Genomic DNA, 22943 nt, shown 5'->3' with positions numbered 1-22943 from the left:
CACAAAAAGCAGCAATGGTGGTGGGACCTCTAACCTGCAGGCAAAGCTGTGCAGTCCAGCTAGTCAATGTGAGCCAAGGATCCAAGGTCCCAGCTGCCAGAAAAGGCTGGGTGGAAGGGAGTGGTGATGAAGGGTGAACCCAGTGATTTTATAAAGGGACAGTCATCAGGATGGACTGAATCTGCAGTGAGTCCCTGTGATTTTCTAGCAGAGCTATCACTATGTAAGGTGAGTGGAGAACAGATGGCTTATGCAACTGCAGGGTTCCAGGAAAGTAGGCATTTCAAGATGGTGCAGGTGGATGGAGTCAGGGTTCTTCTTACTCGCACATCTGGATAGAGGATGGGGTAGGGGGTGGCATCAGACAGAGGTGTCAGGCTGGAATCTGGTAGCTGTCCCATACAAGGAGTACTCAGGGGAAATAGGCCACTATTTCTTGAAGTTATAATCAAAACCATAAAAGATTACTATTTTTATGTCATTAAAAACATCACTGTACACATTAATAGGATATTTGTGAGATGTATGAAAAACAAATGAGTATTGCTCATAAACTGGAGCAGTTATTTTACTTTAATAACTATTTTCCTTTATCCTGGCTCTAACCAGAATTACAACAAAAATGAACACCAATCCCCAATAAAATCACTTGATAATATGACTAAGAGAACATCAGAAGCATATATTCTGCTTGATAGGGTCAAAGTTATAAAAGGTATGTTTTAATTTACAAACATAACAGAAACAATTCAAAATCATCATCACTTCACTAATATTTTAAATGAACAACAGCCAAGTGTAACAAAATATTCCCTCTAAAAATGATCTCATATAAAAGGGACTGCACATTTCACTTTAACATTATTATAAATAGTAATATAGGTTTCCTTCCTTAAATTACTTATGGAGTATGCACATTCTAAATATATATTAACATATTTTTATTCAAATTCTATCTAGATTATAGCATGACAGAAACTAATAATAAAATGGCCCTGAAAATGAATAAATTCCACTAATATTAGTTACTTAAGTCAATCTGAAATGATTTCTTTTTTCATATTCTACTAGAAAAGATAAAATTAAATAGATGCTGAGCAGACAAGTAGACAATTCAAAATTTATGTACCAATAAGAAAAAGGATACTGGCTTCAGAAAGTTCTTTTCAAAATTCTCCAATATCAAAGCCTTAAGTTGTAATAATAACTTAGTTAAAATTTTTAAATGCTTTTACTCTGCAGTTGAGAAGTCATCATTAATGGAACTGTCTCAGCTTATAAAGGAGAATATCTAAATTACAAAGAAAAGGATGAATGATGAAGCTCAGCAGTGAAGCACTTGCCATGCATGTGTGAAGCCTTGGGTTTAGTCGCTAGCACCAAAAAGAGATACAAAAAAATGTTTCTCACAAACTTACAGAAGTACTATGATAAATTATTCAGTTTAATGTCATGATATTTTAAGTTGTACATAGCATAAAACCCTCTCAGAAGGAAGAGATTAATTAAAGGAGATCATTTTCATGTGAGGACATGAACTTTGACGGTGGCCATGAGGTTTCTTACATAGACACAGAAGTGTAAGACTCATACAGTATTTTATAGTGTTGTAAATTAATGTAAGATCAAAATATCCATATAAAATAGTTTAACTGAAAACTGAAAAGTAAAAGTCATCAAAATTTAGCTTTAAAGAAACACATATATATCTGACTTTTCAATACAAATAACAGGAGTTAAAGACATTAGGTAAGGAACTCTCATTCATTGTTAGTGGGAATGTGACCTGTTTCAGCCCTTATGAAAAACAGTATGAAAGTTTCTTGAAAGAAGTAGAATGAAGCACCCATATGACTCCCAAATTCCACTTCTTGGCATCTACTACCGAAAGCACAAAAAAACTTAACTTGAAAATATATGTGTACACCTATGCTTAATACAGCACTGAGTACAACAGCCAGGATATGGAAACAACCCAAATGTTCAATGATAGATGAGTAGATAAAGAAGTTGTATATGGGCTAGAGACACAGTACGAGGGTTAAGACACTTGCACTGGATGTGGCCAACCCGAGTACAATCCCTAGAACTTTCTATCGTTTCCCAGAGCCCGACTAAGAGCAATCCCTGAGTGCAGAGCCAAAGTTAAGCAATGAACATTCCTGGGTGTCCCCCCACTCCTGCCCATAGAAAGTAATTGTGCTATGTACACAAAATTAAATATTATGTAGCAGTAAGGAAATATGAAGTCTTGCAATTTGCTGCAACTGGGATGGAACTGAAGGGCATGAAATTAAGTGAAACAAGTTGGAGGGAGAATGGATGATTTTATTCAGCTGGCATATGTGGCAAAAGAGAAGCACGGGAATGGTCCGTATCAAATGATGACAAACCATGGACCTCTGATTAAAAAACTGACTTTGCTGGAGTTGGATAAAAGGGAGGAGGAGCAGAAGGAAGAGGCAGCGTGGAAGTGACATAGGGACAGTGGTAGAGAGTCTGGAACTTGGGGCAAATGGTTGTAGCAACTGTATATAGCAAACCCATAAATGTTAACCCTTTAACAATTTCTTTTTGCTTTTTAAGTCATACCCAGTGATGCTCAGAGGTTACTCCTGGTAGTTCAAGTGGGGACATATGGCATGATAAGGACTGAACCAAGGACAGCAGCATGCAAGGCAAGCACTCTACTCTCTGTAGTACCGCTCCAGCCCCAAATCTTAACACTTTTGTAACCATGTTACCTGAACTACAATAAAAGTTTTTAAAATTAAAAATTAAAGACACTGAAATATTAAAGCCTTTATATAAAATGACTGGAAATCTTAAAATTTTAAAGTCAGCCTATTTTATTCAACCTTTTGAGTGCAAGGAATGGAAACGTGGTCCCATAGTATAAAATATATCTCCATGTATTAAGCATTGACTTCAATTATTGGCACACCAAAATTAAAATATTTCAGTGCCATAACCCTTAAAATATATGCATTAAAGACTGGGGTAGGGGAATACAACGGGAGGCACTAGGACAAAAGTAGAAGTGAACACTCTGCCTGAGGGTGAGGGGCTGCAATGTTTTATGCATGAAACTCAACTATTAATCAGTTTTGTAAACCACAGTAACTAAAATTTGAAAAGAAAACTATGTCCATAAGCGAAAAAAAATCCCTCCATCAACTTATAGCCTCAACATGCAGGTTTAAATTATTTTGTGCATTTTGGGCAAACAGCTTAAAGCTCTCAGGGGCATGCAACTGACAAAGGGTAGGGGGCACGTTGTTCTTGACCTATTTAGAGAAAATGATCATAATTTGTTACTAAAATTCTTTATTTTTTCTATTAAAAAACCCCTATGAGTCAGAAAACATTAAAGCCTGCTAATAATTTAAATTCAACATACTGACAAAGGGGTTATAAAGGAGTTATCTTTAACCAATCAATAACATTCAATAATGTGCTTTAATCTAGAAATACTGTGAATATTTGGGCTTTCACAGACAAATGCTATACTTCTGAAAGATACAGGTGGATTTTCTAAATACTTCATTTCTTGATTTTTAATATGATACTAAAACACCATGAGCTGGAGCAATAGCACAGTGGGTAGCTGTTTGCCTTGCATGTGGCCGACCTGGGTTCGATTCCTCTGCCCCTCTCGGAGAGCCGGGCAAGCTACCAAGAGTATCTCTCCTGCACAGCAGAGCCTGGCAAGCTACCCGTGGCGTATTCGATATGCCAAAAACAGTAACAACAAGTCTTACAATGGAGACATTATTGGTGCCCGCTCGAGCAAATGGATGAGCAATGGGATGACAGTGATACTAAAATACCATACAAGTAAGGGGAGTATGCTCTAAAGACTATATGGTATTAAAAGACTGTATAAGTAAAAGACAAAATACAATCTCAGCAACTTTATTACCTTGAATGAAATGGAACTCTTGCAGTTGGGATAAAATTCTGAATAATCATATACCAGGCATATAACCAGGTTGGAAATTTTAATTCTTAGTTTTTGATCTTTCATCTCAGGTCTCTCCTTCCTTCTTTCACTTCCTACACTAAAAGTACTATTTTTACTATCTACAAAGTAACCTTTCTGGGAAAAATGTGAGGAGTTAATAATTCAGCTGTGAATACTTATAAGCCATAGAGATATCAGAAATTTATTCATTAAATACTATAAAACAATGCTCTATTTGCAGGCACCAAGAAGCCCACATTTAAAATATTAAACAGCAGGAGCAGGAGATAATCTCAGTGGCAGAACATCTGACCTGCATTCCTGAGATGCCAGCTTTGATCTCTGGCACTGTCCCATATGCCAAGTGTGATCATAGGGTGTAGGATAACATTGCAAGAGGTAGCTTAGATTTATTGGATTGTTCCCATCACAGTGCTCCCTCCCTTTCCTCTGTGTTTATTTGTAACTTCTTTCTTTGTGCTCTGTTGACTTGTAAATATTGTTTTTCTCTTCCCCTTAAGTCCTTTGTATAGTTTATTTAAAGCAATGCCCTTTTACATGGGCACAGGAAGAGAGTAGTAAATGCTATGCTTTTTAACCTGAAAGTCATTTGACTCTACATATTTTCCTCCTGGGCATCTGTTCTCTAGACCTAAGTCTAAATGCCCTTACTTCCTAGCACCCCCAAAGGCAGGGTCCTGATGAGGGACAGAATGGACCCTGATCAAGTGGTGAGTTGTGTGCTACCCTGGCATCGAGATGGGCCTGGCCAAAGTGCCTAATGCTTAACTATAAGTTAAGAGCTTGGCTGTGGACAAATGCTGTCATGATCCAAAAAGTAATGATTAGATTCGGACCCTGATAGGGTTAGAAATGATTAATCTGGTCTAAGCTCTGTAGTCTGAATCTGTGGCAAGATGTTCCCAGGAGAGCTGCCCTACAAGACTCAATATATCTCTTACTATTTCCATACAAAAATAACTAGTATTAAGATGTTGACTGATTTTTTGGACTGAGGAAAGGATAAAAACACCTTAAGAGGTATTTTGCCCAGAGCAGTCAGGAAGGGCTTTCTTATACCTCTAGGTGGTGTTTCCTTGGAACCTGGTTGCCCCAGGAAGGGCTTTCTTATGTTGATTTTGCTACCAGACTGGGTGCAGAGAGACAAGTTGGGGTGGAGAGATGAGTGGGAGAGAAGCAGAACCAGAGAGCCGGGATAGAGGAATGAGGGGCTAGGAAGGAAGAGTGCTGGGGGAGAGAGATGAGAGAGTTGGAAGAGAGAGTGAGGGAGTCGTTGGAAGACAAGTGGTCAGAGTCAGAATCCAGAGGTCAGAGTCAGAGTCAGAATCCAGCGAGGAGAGCAAGAGAGAGCCCAGACTGCGAGATGGAGCACAGAGATAAGGGCGGGAGAGACCAGAGGAGCAGGAAATGAGAGGCAGTCTGAGACTAAAACGGGGAGCTCAGAGAGACCGGAACAGGTGCTTGGAGAGAATGTGTTTTAAATGGCAACTGGGTGAGTGGCCTGGGACCACCCCAATCATGGGCAGCCACGGGGAGAGCCATCGGGGCCTGCCCCGGCTGGCCCTGGGAGAGATTTTTACATTAGTGGCACTGCGATTGCAATCTTCAGGGCCACAAGAATGAAACTAACTGCAAACAAGTGTGTATGTGAACATCACAAAGTACAAGTATGTCAACCAAGTGTTTCGCATGTTACACTATATCATAGTAATGACAAAGGAAAGGGATGAGAAAATTGTTAACATCATATTTATTACCTAAAAAGTGACCAGAAGAATGCTGGCAATAACTACGGGGAAAGTCTTATATTTTCTTAGACAGGAAGAAACGTTCTAGTTTCTCATATTAAAAACGTAATAATAAATTATTCTATAAAAAGAGAAATATCTAGGAGTTAACTATATATTACAATCTTAGAAGCTGACTAATGGAAAAGTAATTCTGCCTTTCTTGTTTCTTGTTAATTTATCTCTAATAATAATTTAAGGGATAAAGCAACAAGAGTGCAATTGATTCCAAACAACTTGGAATTTTATTGTAAACATCCCATAATGAACGGCAACAAATTAGTCCAGTTATTCTTCTGTTTGAAGATAATTGCTTATAACTACCAAACAAAACATCTTTTAATAAAACCAAGCCAGTTTTGCTACCTTCCTTTACTAAATTTTAGTTTAATGGACAGTCTGTCCATACACAAAATGACATTAACTTTGAACTGAATAAATTTCCATCATAAAATTTATGGATATTGAGAACAATCATAAGGTACAATTTTGTGAATACCATAAATGTTACAAAAAGACAAAAGTGGTAAGTTACAGGACAAAGAAATAAATTACTGATTGCCATCACCACAGTATTGTTTAAAGAATAGACATTTACAAGTACTGCCTAATGTGTTTCTGGTGACATATGCAAAAACACAATTCCCAACTGTGTTTCTAAATAATTTATATGTGATTTTAAACAACAATTACCAATGGCAATTTTATATGTACCAATAGTTTTTTTTTTCCAGAAAATACTTATCATGCTCTTATTTGTCAAGGTATCATATACTAGAATTAATTAATCATAACAAATGAGAATACATAAAAACAAACATACCTTAATTCTAAACTGCAGGGCCTTTCTACAATACATTGCCAATCTTGAAGTGTGTTAATTAGGTACAGTCTTCAATATTGAAAGAGAAATGAAGAGAAAAATAGGCAGGAGAGAATGGTGAGGAAAAAGAAATAAGGAATAAGGTTATGTAACAAATGTCAAGAACATTGAGGGTAATCCATATCCCACAAAATACAGCACCATGAAAAAAGATTAAGATTATGTTAGGATTGAAATAAAACTTGGTAGCTGAATCATGGAAAAGAAACTTTACTAAGATGTAAAAAGCAAAAATGCAAGAACATGTTTTCACATTATATATTAAAACAAGCCTTACAAGTGATCTTATAGCAGTATTTCTCAACTGAGGGCCTTGGGCCCCCTGTGGGTCCTCAAGAGGACCATGGAATGAGATTAGGAAGCCAACCAGTAGGATGGCGGGGCGGGAGATATGCAGGAAGGAAACAAGGTCAGAAAGGAAGTCTTGATTGCAAAGAAGGTTGAGAAACACTGATCAAAGAGTATTTTATTTAATAAAAATTTCAAAAAGCTTCATGCACCACAAAAATGCTGGGTATGGAGACTAACATTTAAGATCATGAATGTTAATGTCAAACATGCCATCCCATCCTCCAAGTGAAAACTATTAGATATTCAGGACTCAAATGCTGGTAATTATTTAAAAGGTTAGACACCAAAATATGCTGGAAATTATACAGAATGAAGGTCTTTTGTGGGTATGAAAATTTCAACTTTAAAGAAAAGTACCAGCTGCTATGTGTGCTTAAGAATTCTCATGCTAAATTAGCAAGTAATAGACTATTAATCAATACTTAAATAAAAATTATTAAAAATGCTCAAAATATTTTAATCAAAAACTTAGATATGTGTCTCTGTGAAATATTTGGAAGTGGCATTAACATCTTTCACTTTCAAATACTATTACCATCTAAATTTAATTCACAGAATTATAACAAAAGAGATAAGTCAAAGTTATTTTGAAGTAATAGGTTAGAGGCTAAACACATATTCGTGCAAAATAAAATTTAGAAATTTTACTTGACTTCATAAGTTAGAGGTGAAACAAAAATGGAGAATTATACCACAATCCTGATTTCTGAAAAGGGAAACAAAAAGGAACATAAAATAAGGTCAAAAATTTTAAAAAGAACATGGGTATATAGGTTAAAGGCCACACCTACACTGTTTAGAAGGCATTATGAAATAGATGATCAAGTTCTATATCTATAGACTAAGCACTTTATAAGAGTCAAATAATTGGTAGAGTGAAAGTTCTTTTACATACAAAAATTTTAATGTCTGAAATGAAGTCTGTCAAATTGAAAAAAAACACACATACACACAAGTGTGTGTACACACACACAATAAATTTAATCATTAAGCTAACAGGCTAGTGAATGCTTTGGAGAGCATACTATTGCTGTAAGAGACATACAGTAAGCCACAGAGGAAACACACAATTCTCTTTTCATAAACATATACAATGCTAGGTCTTTAGCTGTGAATTAAAATATTATTAGCATTTTGAGAAAAAATACAGGTCACTTATTATTAATAAACAGCATGATATTAGGCTTATACATGTGTGTGCTCTCCTGGACATATAGAATACGTACTGTTTTTTTTTCTTAGCAATTAATTTAAAATTTAGATTTTTCTCCAAAATTTTTAGCTCACTTATTACCTGCCTTGTTATAACTGAGCCCAGATCTTCTTTTGGTTTAAAGGGTCTCTACAAAACTAAGTGACCCTTTAGTCAATGTGATACACATTAAAACACATTCATAAGAGGCAGTGTTACCAAAAAGAGATCAAAGTACAAATTAGCTGAGAGTCTGGGAGGGAAGAGTCCAGGTACAAAAGTAAAAATATTATCTTTCAAACTTAATTTTCATACTTACTAAAATAATTTGCATGCAAACAGAAAATGATCTGTTTGTTCTGTAATAAATGAGAACTATACTCATCTAACATACCCTGTTTACTAACTCTTTAAATCCTAATAACTAAACTCAACATTAAAAAAAATGCTGCTCACTAGTATTTTCACAGTATTTTACTACATATAAAATATGCTTTAAAATGCCTTCAGTCTTATTCTAATTACCTAAACCTAGAAAATCTTGACATTTGGGAAATAAATGTGGCATTTTTATTTTTCAAAATAAATTATAAATAAAGCTTGATATAAGTAAAATCACACAAATGGCAATTCATCTACATTTCAAGATGTCAGCTTAAATACCAATAAAAGTGATCCATACTAATAAGACACATTTTGCATATTTGGGAATATCCAAGAATATAAATAACTATATTACTTTGATTAGGATATGCCAAGGTCTTAGTGATTCTCAGAAAACAGAGGTATAAATTTGGTCTAAATTCCCAAGAGATGAATAACTGAAAGTATATTTTAGTAAAATCAAATAGAGAATCTCAAATAAGATTTTTATATAATTTACACTATGGCTGAATGTGGCAGCTGAGTTACAACCAGAAATAGTTTTGACTTCCTTTTGGAAAAAAGGATTCAATAAAAAATTAGCTTGATCTATTTATCTAGTAATAGAAGTTAGTGCCATTAAAATTCACAAAACTTAAAGCCTGAACATCATTTTTACTGCAAGTGAAAACTGTAAAACAGTGTTAGTCTTAGAATAACCCCTAACTGAGCCAACCAAAAAAGCAAAAGTTATGTGTTTTCTCCTTTCTCTGCACTTAAGGATCTTCAGATTCAATATATGATTGAGAACATAAAACACATTACCTTAAAAATACTCAAGATTAGTGGGCATACATTAAGAAGTTTCATTTATCCCACAAGTCTGATCTAAGTGCAACAAATCTATTACCCAAATAACAACATAAACAAAAACCAGATCAATATTATTTCTCTTACCAAAACAAACAAAAAACTATGTAGCTAACAAATCAGCAAATTTACAATCTCTCAAATTTGAAGAGTAAAACTGATCTTGGAAGTCAAGTTCACTTACGGAACTATGTGCACTCTATTGCTGTAAACAAGACTCTAAGGATTTTAAAGACTTTTAAAAAATCTATAAAATAATGACTCAAAATACCAGTGTGCAGTGCAATAAGGTTTCTTTCTGAAAAATTATAACAGATGACTCCTTTGGAATGGTATAAACAGAACCCATTATAGTTCATCCAAAATATGAGCTAGCCAAAACATTCCAACTCAAACTAGGTGCTTGGTGACACTTAAAATTCATTTGAAAGCCAGTCATTTACAGATGTTAAATATTGGTAGCGCAGATACATAAGCAGTTGCCCAGGTATACTTAAAAAAGTTTTAAGAAAAATCTAAGATAGAGCATACTATACTTATGAAAGTTTGTTAATTATGATCATTAATTTGAGAGCACATATGATTTATTAACAACCTCCAGCTTATAATTTAGGGGTATTCATTCCTACCAAGTTTGTTCTACTTCTCCTTAGTAATGAATAAGAGCATCTATTTTCCTTAATGTTTCCAGTAGTTATAGTTAAAAGAGGTAGCTGAGCTACTATTTAGAGAAGTATACTTTGTGGATGAGGATTTTTCAAATATTTAAGTTATTTTTTATGTTACACAAGCTCTATTAATGCAATAAAATATAAAGGAAAATGGATGCAAGAAACTTTTGCATTTGGCACCTTGTCTAAATTGTTACCTCAAGTATTCTTTTTTAAATAAAGTTAATGCACACATCAGAATACACTACAAACATCAGCTACATATTTACAAGGCACCAACCCTTTCTCATCTTTAATATGAGTTAAGCAAATCAATTAAAAGCATATCAAGATTTCCCCCACCCCCCAAAAAACTGTAGTATAAATATATACTTCAGTTTAGTACAATGCATGAAAGTTTGGCCTGGGAAGAATAAAATAATCCAGATCGTTCTAACAATATAGAAAGTGTAAACATTTAATAGCTGCCTTTAGGATTGGTGTATTGTGCAAAAGTTATTACTGGGTACAGGAATCAAAATGGCAAAAACAAATTATATAAAACTCTTTAAGAAGATGCTAAACTCCTATGTTATAAAAGCAAAAGAGGGATATTCAATTGAGATAAAAATGTCATGCTACTCTTAAGAAGCCGAATGCTCCTTTATATAGTAAATCTGTAGTGTGTGTGTATGTGTGTGTGTGTGTGTGTGTATGTGTGTGCGGGCAGATTTTCTTTTTATTTAAGGCCTAATGAGTAAGGCTTATTTGAATAAATGGAAGTGTGGAGGTTTAAAGTCTTGAAACACACTTATACTGGAATTATGGAAAAGCACCAATGTGAAAGGAATTGGAAGTCCCCACACAACTTGCTTTGTAAATTTCCTGGTAAATTCCCTGCAGTAGAAGGCCATTGAATTTTTTAAATTAGTATACATTTATTAATTGTTAATAATTCCATCCCATGAGATGACTAACCCTGGCTTTTTCTGTCATTTTACGTACTCTGCCTGATCTGGATGTACCAAGATTCAGAGGATCTTCAGTAGACACAAAATTATCGTTGTCAGAATCATCATTATATAAAACAGTCCTCCTGCCTTGGTTCCTTGTTTTAATTCGAGGCAGTCTACTGAAACGTCCTGAAAATAACGTATCAAATTCATCGTCGGCAGTACGTACACGTTTGGCTCTGGTGGCTCCTCTAGAAGAACCTCGTCCTCCTCTTCCTCTCCCTCTTCCCCTAGTGCCACCTCCACCTCTTCCTCGACCCCCTCGTCCTCTGCCTCCTCTTCCTCTGCCTCCTCTACTCCATCTACCCCATCTGCCCCATCTGCCCCTTCCTCCCATGCCTCTCCTCTTCCAGTTTCTTTTTCCATTGGCATATTGTTTTCTGAGTTTTCTTTTGGGTCTGGTCTGTATGAATTTACTATAGTCGTGGTCTCCATCTACATAATCTTGATCTGTTCTTGAAGTTGATTCGGAGTCGGAATCAGAACCACAGGTACTTTCCGAACTTAAACTAGATCCTAATTCACCACTTTCTGAGGAGGATAAATGTGATTTCTCTTTTGTTTCTTTCTTCTCTTTCTCTTCTTGTCCTATGCTTTCATCTTCTTCAGACACAAGGACCAGTTTCCTTTTGACACCTGTCCGGGGCTCTCTGCCATCGCCATTTGTAAGGGAGTGATCCAATCCATCAAGCGAGTGATCTAAATCAAGATGAATTATTTTTAAAAGTTAAATCTTGACACTGGAAAAATAGTAATTTAGGTTTAAAGGAAATACATTTTATTTATTTAATATTTATTTAACTCTCCCCCCCAAAATACTGTCCAAAACAGATGGGTAAAATCATGGTGGGTATGTGAGTATGAATCTGTTGGGAATGAAAATATAATTTTTATCTGATTGGGGTGAGGAGCATGGAGGCAAGCAGAGATGAGATTATGGATGGTGAGGTAGCTGGGCAGAAATTTTCAGTGCTGAACTCCAAGAAGAATATGTACCAGAATTATTTCATTAATCCATTCAAGAGGTCCAGCCACTGTTCATGGCTTGAAATATGGCAAAGAAATAAGAAAAAAGCCCCAGTCTTTAAATTTATTTCAGTAGGGAAATCTTGAGAGACAAATCAATTATCAAATTCCAGACATTATACATGTTATAAAGAAAAAATAAGGGTAGAAAACCACAAATCTATCTAATATTAGAAAGAACTCTTTGTTGAGGTAGCACTTGAGAAAATGAAGTAGGATCTGGGGAAATAATATTGCATTTGAGGAAATAGAAACCCAGAGTAACTGGAGTAAAAGGGAAAAATAAAAAATGACACCAATAGTAGGATTTTAAAGTTAGAGAATGACAGAATCTGTTTTAAAACTTTAAAGTCTTTCTAAGGTTGCTGTAGAGAGAACTATAATACAGAAGGGGTAAGATTGGAAGTAGAGGACATTTGTGAGTCCACTGTAATAGTTTAAGTAAGACAGGATGACAGATGCACCAAGGATGATAAATTATTAGATTTAGGTCATTTCCTTCTAGAGAGGTCACCAGAGTCAGCATTTATTTTTCAAGTCTGAACTTCTAGGAATTCTTGAAAGACTGAATTTAAAATATTAAGCACAGAAGGTCATAGGTTTTATTGCCTGAGCAACGCAGTGGACGGTGGAGAGAGTTTTCTAAGTTGGACAACACTGAAGGAAGAATAGGTTTGGGCAGAGTGGCTTGCAAAATCAAGATTTCAGAGTTTTAAATATTAACAATCCAAGAAAAGATATTTTATAAAGAAAAAAATGCAAGTTAGCCCTCAGAAGAGATTCAGATAGAGCTGAAGTCATAATCTTCAAAATTATCAGTAGAAATATAACATTTAAGGCAATGAGAACTGAAATTACTCACTGAAAACTTAAGTAAAAAGAGAGAAGGTGACTAAGGACTGGAACATTCTAACACGTAAAGATAATGAATATCCAGGAAAGATAATTGAGAATAAATAACTCGACTGTTAAGAAGAAAATAAGCAAGTAGATAGGTAAAATTATACACAGCAAAGTTCAGGATTGTATAGTGACCAGAACTACAAGATTAACCTAATAATCTATATATTATGAAGAAGATTATGTACATCACCACTACATATGATGAGGGGTTAATACCTAAGGTGACTCTATTTAGAAATGGGTCCTGAAGGGAGCAGTGTTAAATGAAATCATAAGGGTATATTATTCTGAGCAGTGTCCTTATAAGAAAAGGAAGAGACACCAGAGACTTCTTTCCCTCTCTGGGAGTACTTAGCAAAAGGCACTTGAGTCCACAGCAAAAAGGTGGCCACTACCACAAGCTGGGAAGCAACCCCTCTTGAAACACCAGCTCTACTAGCACCTGATGTTATACTTTGAGTCTCCCTAACTGTGAGAAAAAAATATGCCTGTTTTATGCATATGAAAAAGTGCTCCATATTTCTAACCATCAGGGGAATACAAATACAAATTAAAATCATAATCAGTTGTCACAGCTGTGATGGCTGGTATAGTCCCATGTTAATGGTAGCATTATTCACAATGGCCAAGATAGAGAAAATATATAAATGTTTATCTATAGGTGATCAGATAAGAAAAATGTGGCTAAGTGCAATAGATAAACCTATCTATCAAGTACACACGTATTTTCCAGTCTCACAAAAGGAAACCTTGTCACTTGCAATAACACAGAGTTAGGAGAATTATATTAAGCAAAATAACTAAGATCCAGAAAATGACATACTGTGTAATATCAGTAAATGTGGAATCTCAAATAATCATACTCATAAAAGCAGATAATAGAATTATGGTTTCCAGGGGTTAGAGAAAGGGAAGATAGAGATGTCTGTCAAAGGCATAAAGATTCAATTATACAGAATGAGTAAGTTGCAGATATCAGCATAACTATAGTTAATGGTAACTATAGTTAGCAATACTATATTGTCAGCCTGAAGTCCATTAAGAGGAAAAATTGTAAAGAAAATATAATCACACATATACACAGTAACTATGTGGAGGGGACAGATGCATCTATTAGTCTGGTAATTATTATGGTAATAATTTTGCAGGGTAAACATATGTTGAAATATAAAGTTTAAATATATAATTTTTTATGTGCCAGTGATCCCTTATTAAAAAGCTGCTAAAATAGATTTTTAAGTGAGTACGATCATACTGTGAGAGCCTGAGTTGATTACATTCTGGGCTAGAAACTAGCAATAGACATAGTAAACAAGAGATTTAAGTGGCATTGAAGAATTGTAGAATTCATAAAACCTAGCTACTTTAAGGATATAAAGAGAAAAAGATAGTCAGCTAGAATACCCCAAGGTTTTAACCTGGGCAACTAGGAAGACAGTGGTTTCATAAAATTAAAAAAAAAACAAATGCCAGTTTGAAACCATCTGGAAATTATCTTTCACTTCTTTATTTTATCTCATTTCATCCAAGTCACAATTTTATCTTTTTAATGGTAGCATATTATTTCACTGGACAGTTACATGTATAGTTGTATGTATATACACACACGTTTGTGTACATACAAAGATGTGTGTGTGTTTATCTAAGGCCAGGCAAAAAAGTCAGATCAAAGTGGATGAAAAGACTTCAATATCAGATCTGAATTCATAAGGTTCATGGAGGAAGATGCAGGCAGAAACCTCCATGACACTGAAGCTAAAAGAATCTTTAAATATGAAACACCACTGTCCAAGAAAGTGGAAACAAACATATACAAATGGGACTACATTAAACTAAGAAGATTCTGTACCTCAAAAGAAAAAGTGATGAAAATATAGAGGGAACCCATGGAATGGGAAAAAACATTTACCCAATACCCTTCAGATAAGGGGTTAATATTCAAGGAATGCAAGACATTAATAGAATTATACAAGAAAAATCCTCCAACCCCATCAAAAATGGGGAGAAGAAATAAACAGAAGCTTCCTCAAAAAAGAAATACAAATGGCCAAAAGGCACATAAGAAAATGCTCTACATTGCTAATCAGAAGGAAGATGCAAATCAAAACAATAATGAGTTAACATCTCACACCACAGCCACTGGCACACATCAAAAAAGGACAAGAAAGACTAGTGCTGGCACGGATGTGGACAGAAAGGGACTCCCTTTCATTAAATCTGGAAACAACCCAAGTGGCCGAGAACAGACGACTGGTTAAAAAAAGTTTGGTAGATCTACACAATGGAATACTATGCAACTGTAAGGTAAGATGAAGTTATGAAATTTGCTTGTAAGTGGATGGACATGGAGAATATCATGCTAAGTGAAATGAGTCAGAAAGAGAGGGACAGACATAGAATGACTACGCTCATTTGTGGAATATAAAATATCCTAATAAGAGACTAACACCAGAGGATAGTAGAGACAAGGGCTAAGAAGACTGCTCCACGGCTGGAAGTCTGCCTCATGACCTGGGGGAGAAGGCCCCTGGAATAGAGAAGGGATCAATGATAGTTAATGGATAGCTCAAGATGGCAGATGTGTGTTGAAGAAGATAAAGGACGAAACATGATGGCCTCTCATTACCCATATTACAAACCATAATACCCCTAAGTATAGAGAGAGAGTAAGAAGGAAACTGTCATAGAAGCAGAGGGAGGGGTGGGACTGGGGACATTGGTGGTGGAAAATGTACACTGGTGGAGAGAGTGGTGTTTGATCACTGTATGTCTGAAACTCAAATATGAAATTTTTGTAACTGTAGCTCATGGTTATTCAATAAAAATAATAAAATTTAAAAACACACTGATGAAAAATAAATAAAACCTAGAATTGCCTGCCTAAAACAATAAATAAAACACAGAAAAAGGAGCTTGAGACAAAACAATAATAAACATTGAAAGGTAAAACTTTTTAGGAAGCACTTGGAAATGAGATTGTAGAATAAAAGAGGTGTTAGGATACATATATGAATTTAGGGAGCCACAAAAATAAAGATGACAGACATAGGCATTAGATTCCTTTATTTGTAAAAGACAAGAAGACAAAAACAGAGTAAAATTGCAAATAAGAAGAAAGTTAGAGAAAAGAAAAGATACCAAAAAATCAAGCAGAGAGATAATACAGAGATTAAGGTCCCTGCCTTAAATTGGCTGACCCTGATTTGATTCTAGCACCATAAATAGCATGCTGAGCACAGTGTCAGGAGTAAGTTCTGAGCACAGCCCCGTTTAATTCAAAAAGCAAAAGTAAAATAAAGGAAAGAAAAACAGAAAATAAATGGAAGGAAATGAAGGAGAAACAGAGATAAAGGGGTATCAGTAGAGTCAGGCAGTAGAGTTCCTAGAGGAGGTACTTAAGAGTCTGCAACTTGATAGAGCTATCAAGACACACTAAAGAAAAGACACTGGTTGGTTACTGAAAAACAGCTGTTCAACAGTATTACAGGTGAAAGTCAGACTAAAAAGGGAACTTTTAAATGCAAAGAAAAATAAAGGTAGGTATGATAGGCAGTCCTTTCTTTTAAAAAAGATCATCAATCAATGAAAGAACAAAAAGATAAGGCAGAGAGAGGAGAAGACAGTACAGCAGGTAGGGCGTTTGCCATGCACATGGCTAACTTGGGTTCTATCCCCAGCACTCATTATTTTTTCTGGAGTAAGTCCTGAGCACCACTGGGTGTGACCCCAAAATCAGAAAACAAATAAGAGAATGCAAGTAGTATGAATATACCAAATGCACCAGTATCTAAAAAGGGATTAAAGACACAAATTAGAGAAAAACCATGGCACTGATTATTTTAAAGCAGTCAGATATTTAATATTTCTTATACAAGCAAAATAAAATAAAGCTTTAGGAAGTCTTTTTTTTTTTTTTGCTTTTCGGGTCATACCCGGCGATGCTAAGGGGTTATTCCTGGCTCTGCACTCAGGAATCACTCCTGGCAGTGCTTGGGGGACCATATGGGATGCCGGGAATCGAACCCGGGTTGGCCACTTGCACAAACACCCTACCCACTGTTCTACTACTCCAGCCCTGGAAATCTATTTTTAAGTTATTAGATGCCTTAAAGAATAAGCTACTCTTTCATTTTATTTATATTAAATAAAAAAGTATTTTCTACTAAAGATTTTTAAAGTATATTAACTAGTCTGCACAAACTTCAGAGATTAATAAACAAAAACTTTCTCTGAACATGTTCAGAGTTTACAATGTCAGACTATGAGAAAGAAGAAACTTATATGACAACAATAATTTCCAAGTATTTATAACTAATACCTGCTGAAAAGGTAAGATATGAATATGGATAGAAAATTATTAGGGCAGTGATTATTTTAAAACACTGAAAAATTTTTCCTCAAACAGAAAAAAAAGCTCACTGTATTAATTTTAAAAAAGAAAACCATGAACTTGTAGAATGGAGAAGACTCTTTTGAAGTTTCCTGACAAACCTGTGAAGATTACTCAGAAATAGGCAGAGCACACTAAAAAAACACATTAAGGTAGTAGGACAGTAACACCCAGAATATAGCAGTTACATTAATAAGAATATGAAAGAGTTGTATATATATTTAAAAAAGGTTCACTTCTTAATTCAACCCCTTAAAAAGGTAGGTTTGCACTGTAGCACTGTCACTGTAGCGCTGTCATCCTGTTGTTCATCTATTTGCTCCAGCAGCCATCCAGTAACGTCTCCATTGTGAGACTTGTTACTGTTTCTGGCATATGGAATATGCCATGGGTAGCTTGCCAGGCTCTGCCGTGCAGGCAGAATCCTCTCTGTAGCTTGCTGGGCTCTCCGAGAGGGGCGGAGCAATCGAACCCAGGTCGGCCACATGCAAGGCAAATTCCCTACCTGCTTGCTATCGCTCCACCCCTACTGAGTGGTCGCAAGTCAACCTGCAAAAAGGTGGGTTAGCCACTAAAAATATAAGCCCTAGTTAAGAATAATTTTTCCTTATTAATACATTTCAACACACAAAAAGTCCTGAATTTATTTTACAGTTTTTTAAAAATTATTGTATTAAAGTACCATGATTTACAAAGTTATTTATAGCTGAGTTTTATATAAAGATGTTTTCAGCACCAATCCCACCATTTAGTTTTCATGTGCTTGGTGAAAGAGCTATAAATTTGGTTTTTCCTTCCTATTCATTTTGCATTTTATTTCAAAAGATTAAAATGTATTGGATACAGTCCTTGGAAATCTACTACAGACCTGTTCATAGTTGTGGCTATGAAACCTTCTTGACTTAATTTTGACAATATAAAAATTTCATTAAGCATAAGGAAATGTTAACCTTTACTACCTAAATACATCTATTTTAAAATTACCTGTTTAAAAAATGATGGAACTAAAAATAAATTCCCTGTACACACATATATGTGTACACATATATATATATACTTATATATATATATTTCCTACCTTGTTTAATTGGTGACGTTCTATTACGAAATGATTTGGCTTTCCCCGGGTCTTGGCTATTTCCACTTCGGCTATATCCACTGAAACTCGACGAAGAAAATGGGCCATCTATATCATCATCAAGTAGATACAGTGAAAGCCCCTCAGCAGCATCTGAAAAATATATTTGAAGTGTCCAATGCTAATATGTTTATCATGAGTTAAGAAAAGTTAAACAGGTTGTTTTAAAACTAGATCTCAGTTGCTTTACTCTAACATAAGATTTATAAGTTGTTTGAAGAAAAAAAAGATTATATTGAGAACAAATAGCTTATCACATCATTAAGATTTAAAATCAGAATGTCACAAACACTTGTATAAGGAAACCACATACATGCATATTTGATCCTCAGTTTTTATGCAGAAAAAATACAGATGAGAGCAACAAGATATTAAAGATTTTATAAATCATAAAGTCAAAGAATTTTGGAACTAGGAGATTTAAAAATTTATCTAGGCTAACATCTTCATTTTAAGACTCAAAGCGGAAACTGAATACTATGGTCTAACATATATATATACATATATATACATATTTCTACATAGCTAGAAAACAAAACTAAGAAAATACAACATTTTTAACATCTATATCCATTGCTCTTTGCACTGCAAACAATACAAGTATTTCCCAACCTTTAATAGCACTATTAGAAAGACATACAGAAAATCAAAAGCAAAATGAGTATTTACCAGGAGATGAGAAAGGAGAGCTAGTCCTGGCACAAGATATTGAGGTATTCTGGTCATTTTTAGGTTGCAACTTCATTTGCTTCTGTTTCCCTTTTGGACTATAAGTAAAAGTATTTCAAAAATCAGTACTTTTTTGTGTTCACAACATATCATGACAAGTAGTAAGATACAAATTGCTTATGCTCACTAAAGAAGAAAAGGCTTTTTACTTTTAGTAAAATGCTTAAAATTGGTAATATGTTGAAATTCAATCATTATAAAATTGTTTTTTTTTTCTGTGCTATACCTAGCAGTGCTCAGAGATCATGCCTGTCAGGGCTTGGAGGGACCACATGTGATACTAAAGACTGAATGCAGGTAGTCTATGTACAAGGAAAGCACCCTATCCAGTGTACTATTGTTCCAAAACCTCCATAATTAGAATTAAAAATGAGTTTGGTATACTAAAATGCACATAAAGTTCTGAGCTGCTGTAGGAAGCCATATTTCAATCCTGGCTCTTATCTTCAAGTAAGGCAGAGCCTGGCACTTCTCAAACAGAGGCCTAATTAAATCTCTGTAACAAGGTCGCCGTTACTGACCTTACTGACCTTACCATTCCGACACCTGTGCCTGACATGATAGATGAACATGTCACGATCTGTGATTGACTACTGTTTGTACGGGGTCCGGGCACCTCTCTCTCTCTCTCTCTCTCTCTCTCTCTCTCTCTCTCTCTCTCTCTCTCTCTCTCTCTCTCTCTCTCTCCTTCTCTCTCCTCTCTCTCCTTCTCTCTCTCCCTCTCTCTCTCTTTCTTGTTGCTTTCTGTCTCTACGTCTGCTCATTCGGCTGCGTCCCCTCCTCAGCCCCACAAAGGGTCCTACCTGCTGGACAGGGCGGGGCCCTCACAAGCTGCCAACTCCAATTTAAAGAGATTAAATAATTCTGAGAAAACAAATTGGGGAGTCTTGGGATTTTCATAAAATATTCATAAAGTTAAAAGATGAGGTAATGCACTCTTGGTGGTGGGGCGGGTAACTTTCTACATTAGTACCACAGACATTAACATTATTGTAACCATGTTATCTAAACTGCAATAAAACTTCTATTTATTAAGGAAGATGGGGCAATGCATACAAAATGCTTTGAAAACATGAAATGCTGCATCATATGGTATACCTAGGAGCTCGGCTACTGGATCGAGAACTGCTACTGCTTCTTAATCGTTTTCTATATCGTGGTTTTCTTCTCTTTTGACTCTGGAATGCTGACTTATATTCAGAGATGATATTTTTAATATGACTTTCAAATAAGGCAGACAATCGCAGTGTCATACTATAGATCTGAATAGGAAAAATTATAGTCTTATTACCAATTACTTTAATTGTACAAAAAGTAAAAACTAGAAACATGTCTGGACTGATATCAGTATAATTATTTCAGATAAAATGAGTTACACCATATGCTTAAAGTATTATTACTTAAGAATTTATACAAGAAACCATTTTTCACCTAAAAGTTAATACTTCTAAAGACAATGTTCAATGTTTGCATGTATAGGAATAAAATCTTGTATATTTCCAGTGGGTATTTTGAAGAACATTTAACATATGTATCTATACCCCTAAAAATGTTTCCAAACAGCGATGATGTAGGACAATGCTTATGTTTTTAAAAGATTTCAAAATATAAAATAATGTGTTAATATTAAACATAAGGATATTTTAAATACAATGAATAAATAATAGATATGCTCACATAAATTAATAAAAACAATTTAATGAGGTAGAAATAGGCAAATAAGTACTTATTATGTAATTGGCTTAAAAGTCAAGCAGATATTAGAGATTAAAAAACAAAAATGATTACTACTTTTACTCAATATATTTAAAAGCTCTGACAAATCAGGAAAAGTTACCAAAAGTATGTACAAATAAACAGTACATAGTTCATCACCTGTTACTGTAAAGAGCATAAATATTCAGAGCTAATCCAAATATTTCATATAAATTAACTAACAATCATTTTATTTATCAGATTATTTATTGGACATGAGAATATAATTAAATTATTACCTCTCCTTTCTTTGATCTGAATCTCTGATAAATAAAAGTATTACTAGAGAGTAAAGAAGAGGCATGAGAAAGAAAGAGGTGTTTAATTTCAGGATAGCCATGGCAAAGCATATTTATGCATGGCTAGTAAAATGATTCAAACGACAGAGTGACAATCAAATTTTAGTAACTAAAATAGAATTAAAACATATTTATTTAACAATTTTAAAACTGATGAAAGAAAACGCCCAAGATATATCATATACTGATATAACAAAATGTGTAATTAGTCCACCTAATATTTTTTTCATACCCTTGACTTTTTATTAGAGGTATACGCTTTGGAGTTGCTGAATATTTGGCGAACGTCCTTATAAAATTCCAGAGGACTACTGTAGTTTCCCGCTTCCAAAATTTCTTTCACAGTGCTGAAGTCCATAGGAGTGTCTATAGCATCTTGATAATCCTTTAAAGAAGAATGTGTTATTCAAAGTACACATTCAAGTTGGGTGACAATACATAACAATGGGACTGAGTTTCATCTCTATGTGAAAGAAACAGACTGATTTTCAACCTCCCAACTATCTCCGCCAACCATCCATTTATTGATAGGTGCATTCCCTGTGGTGCTCTGGGCTGGTGTTGCAGGCCTGAAGATTTGGTGCTGTACAGCTGCTCAGACAGGTGTTCAGGGGGTCATGCGGTGCCAGGAATTGTGGTGCCAGGCATGAAACTTGTGAACTTGAGCACACAGAGCATGTGCTCTACATCTTTGGGTTTTTCCCTTAATTTTATATTTTTGAGTCATGTGAGACAAGTTACAAAGCTAATCATGGTGGAGTTTTGGTCACACAGTGTTCCAACACCCATCGTTCCACATATGTACACTTCCCACCAGCAATGTCCCCTGTTTCCCTACCGCCACCCTCCCCCCCGCCTGTCTCTATGGCAGGCACTTTCCTCATTTCACTCTGTCTGTTTGTCTCTACCTCTTTGAACTATTTCCCCAGTCCTTGCAAATCATCCATTTACCAGAGATTCGGGGTGGATCAGGAAAAAAGCAGAGGGTGTTTTAGCTCTCACCATGCAACTGATAAAAAAATCTTTTCTTGGGGCCGGAGTGATAGTCCAGTGGGGAGGGCGTTTGTCTTGCACACGGCCGACCCAGGTTCAATGCCCGGCATCCCACATGGTCCCCCAAACAACGCCAGGAGTAATTCCTGAGTGCAGAACCAGGAGTAACCCCTTAGCATCACTGGGTGTGACCCAAAAAGCAAATTTTTTTTCTTTCTGTTGTGCTTTTCACTACACATGGCAGTGTTCAGGGCTTATGGCTGGATAACTCCTAGCAGAACCCAGAGGATCGTGTGCTGTGCTGTGCTGAGGATAATATCTGGGTTGTCCAGGTGTAAGGAAAGGCCTAATTCACTGTACTATATCCAGTCAAATAAATATAATCTTAAAGGGCAGAATAGAAAGTGCACAGTCACTGGCTTCATAATTACAGATTTCATAATGTGGAACTGCACTTCTTGCTTAAACATTCAAATATACTTTTAATAGTTTCATATAATAATTTAGCTACATTTTCCCAAGAAATTCTCAGCTAAGAAGGCGCTCTTCTTAAGATGTTGGTAGCCAAGGATCAAAATCAAATCTGTTATATCTGATCCTCTTGAAATTTTTTTCA

General features: G+C 35.4%; 1 protein-coding gene across 2 annotated transcripts in view; it reads right to left on the bottom strand.

Annotated features, from left to right (window-relative positions):
- Positions 1–497: 497 nt before the first annotated feature.
- The window catches only part of BRWD3 (bromodomain and WD repeat domain containing 3), a 171049-nt gene continuing 148603 nt past the window's right edge, over positions 498–22943 (bottom strand). For both annotated transcript variants that reach the window (XM_055120434.1, XM_055120435.1), the window contains 5 exons: positions 21567–21719; positions 20379–20542; positions 19221–19318; positions 18492–18644; positions 498–11793 (listed from right to left, as the gene is read on the bottom strand). In XM_055120434.1, the coding sequence (XP_054976409.1) occupies positions 11030–11793; positions 18492–18644; positions 19221–19318; positions 20379–20542; positions 21567–21719 (1332 nt within the window). In that variant the 3' untranslated portion in view covers positions 498–11029. The remainder of the gene's footprint in view (positions 11794–18491; positions 18645–19220; positions 19319–20378; positions 20543–21566; positions 21720–22943) is intronic.

The sequence above is a fragment of the Sorex araneus genome, chromosome X, assembly GCF_027595985.1.
Source record: "Sorex araneus isolate mSorAra2 chromosome X, mSorAra2.pri, whole genome shotgun sequence".
NCBI lineage: Eukaryota > Metazoa > Chordata > Mammalia > Eulipotyphla > Soricidae > Sorex > Sorex araneus.
This window is presented reverse-complemented; position numbering and strand designations above follow the sequence as displayed.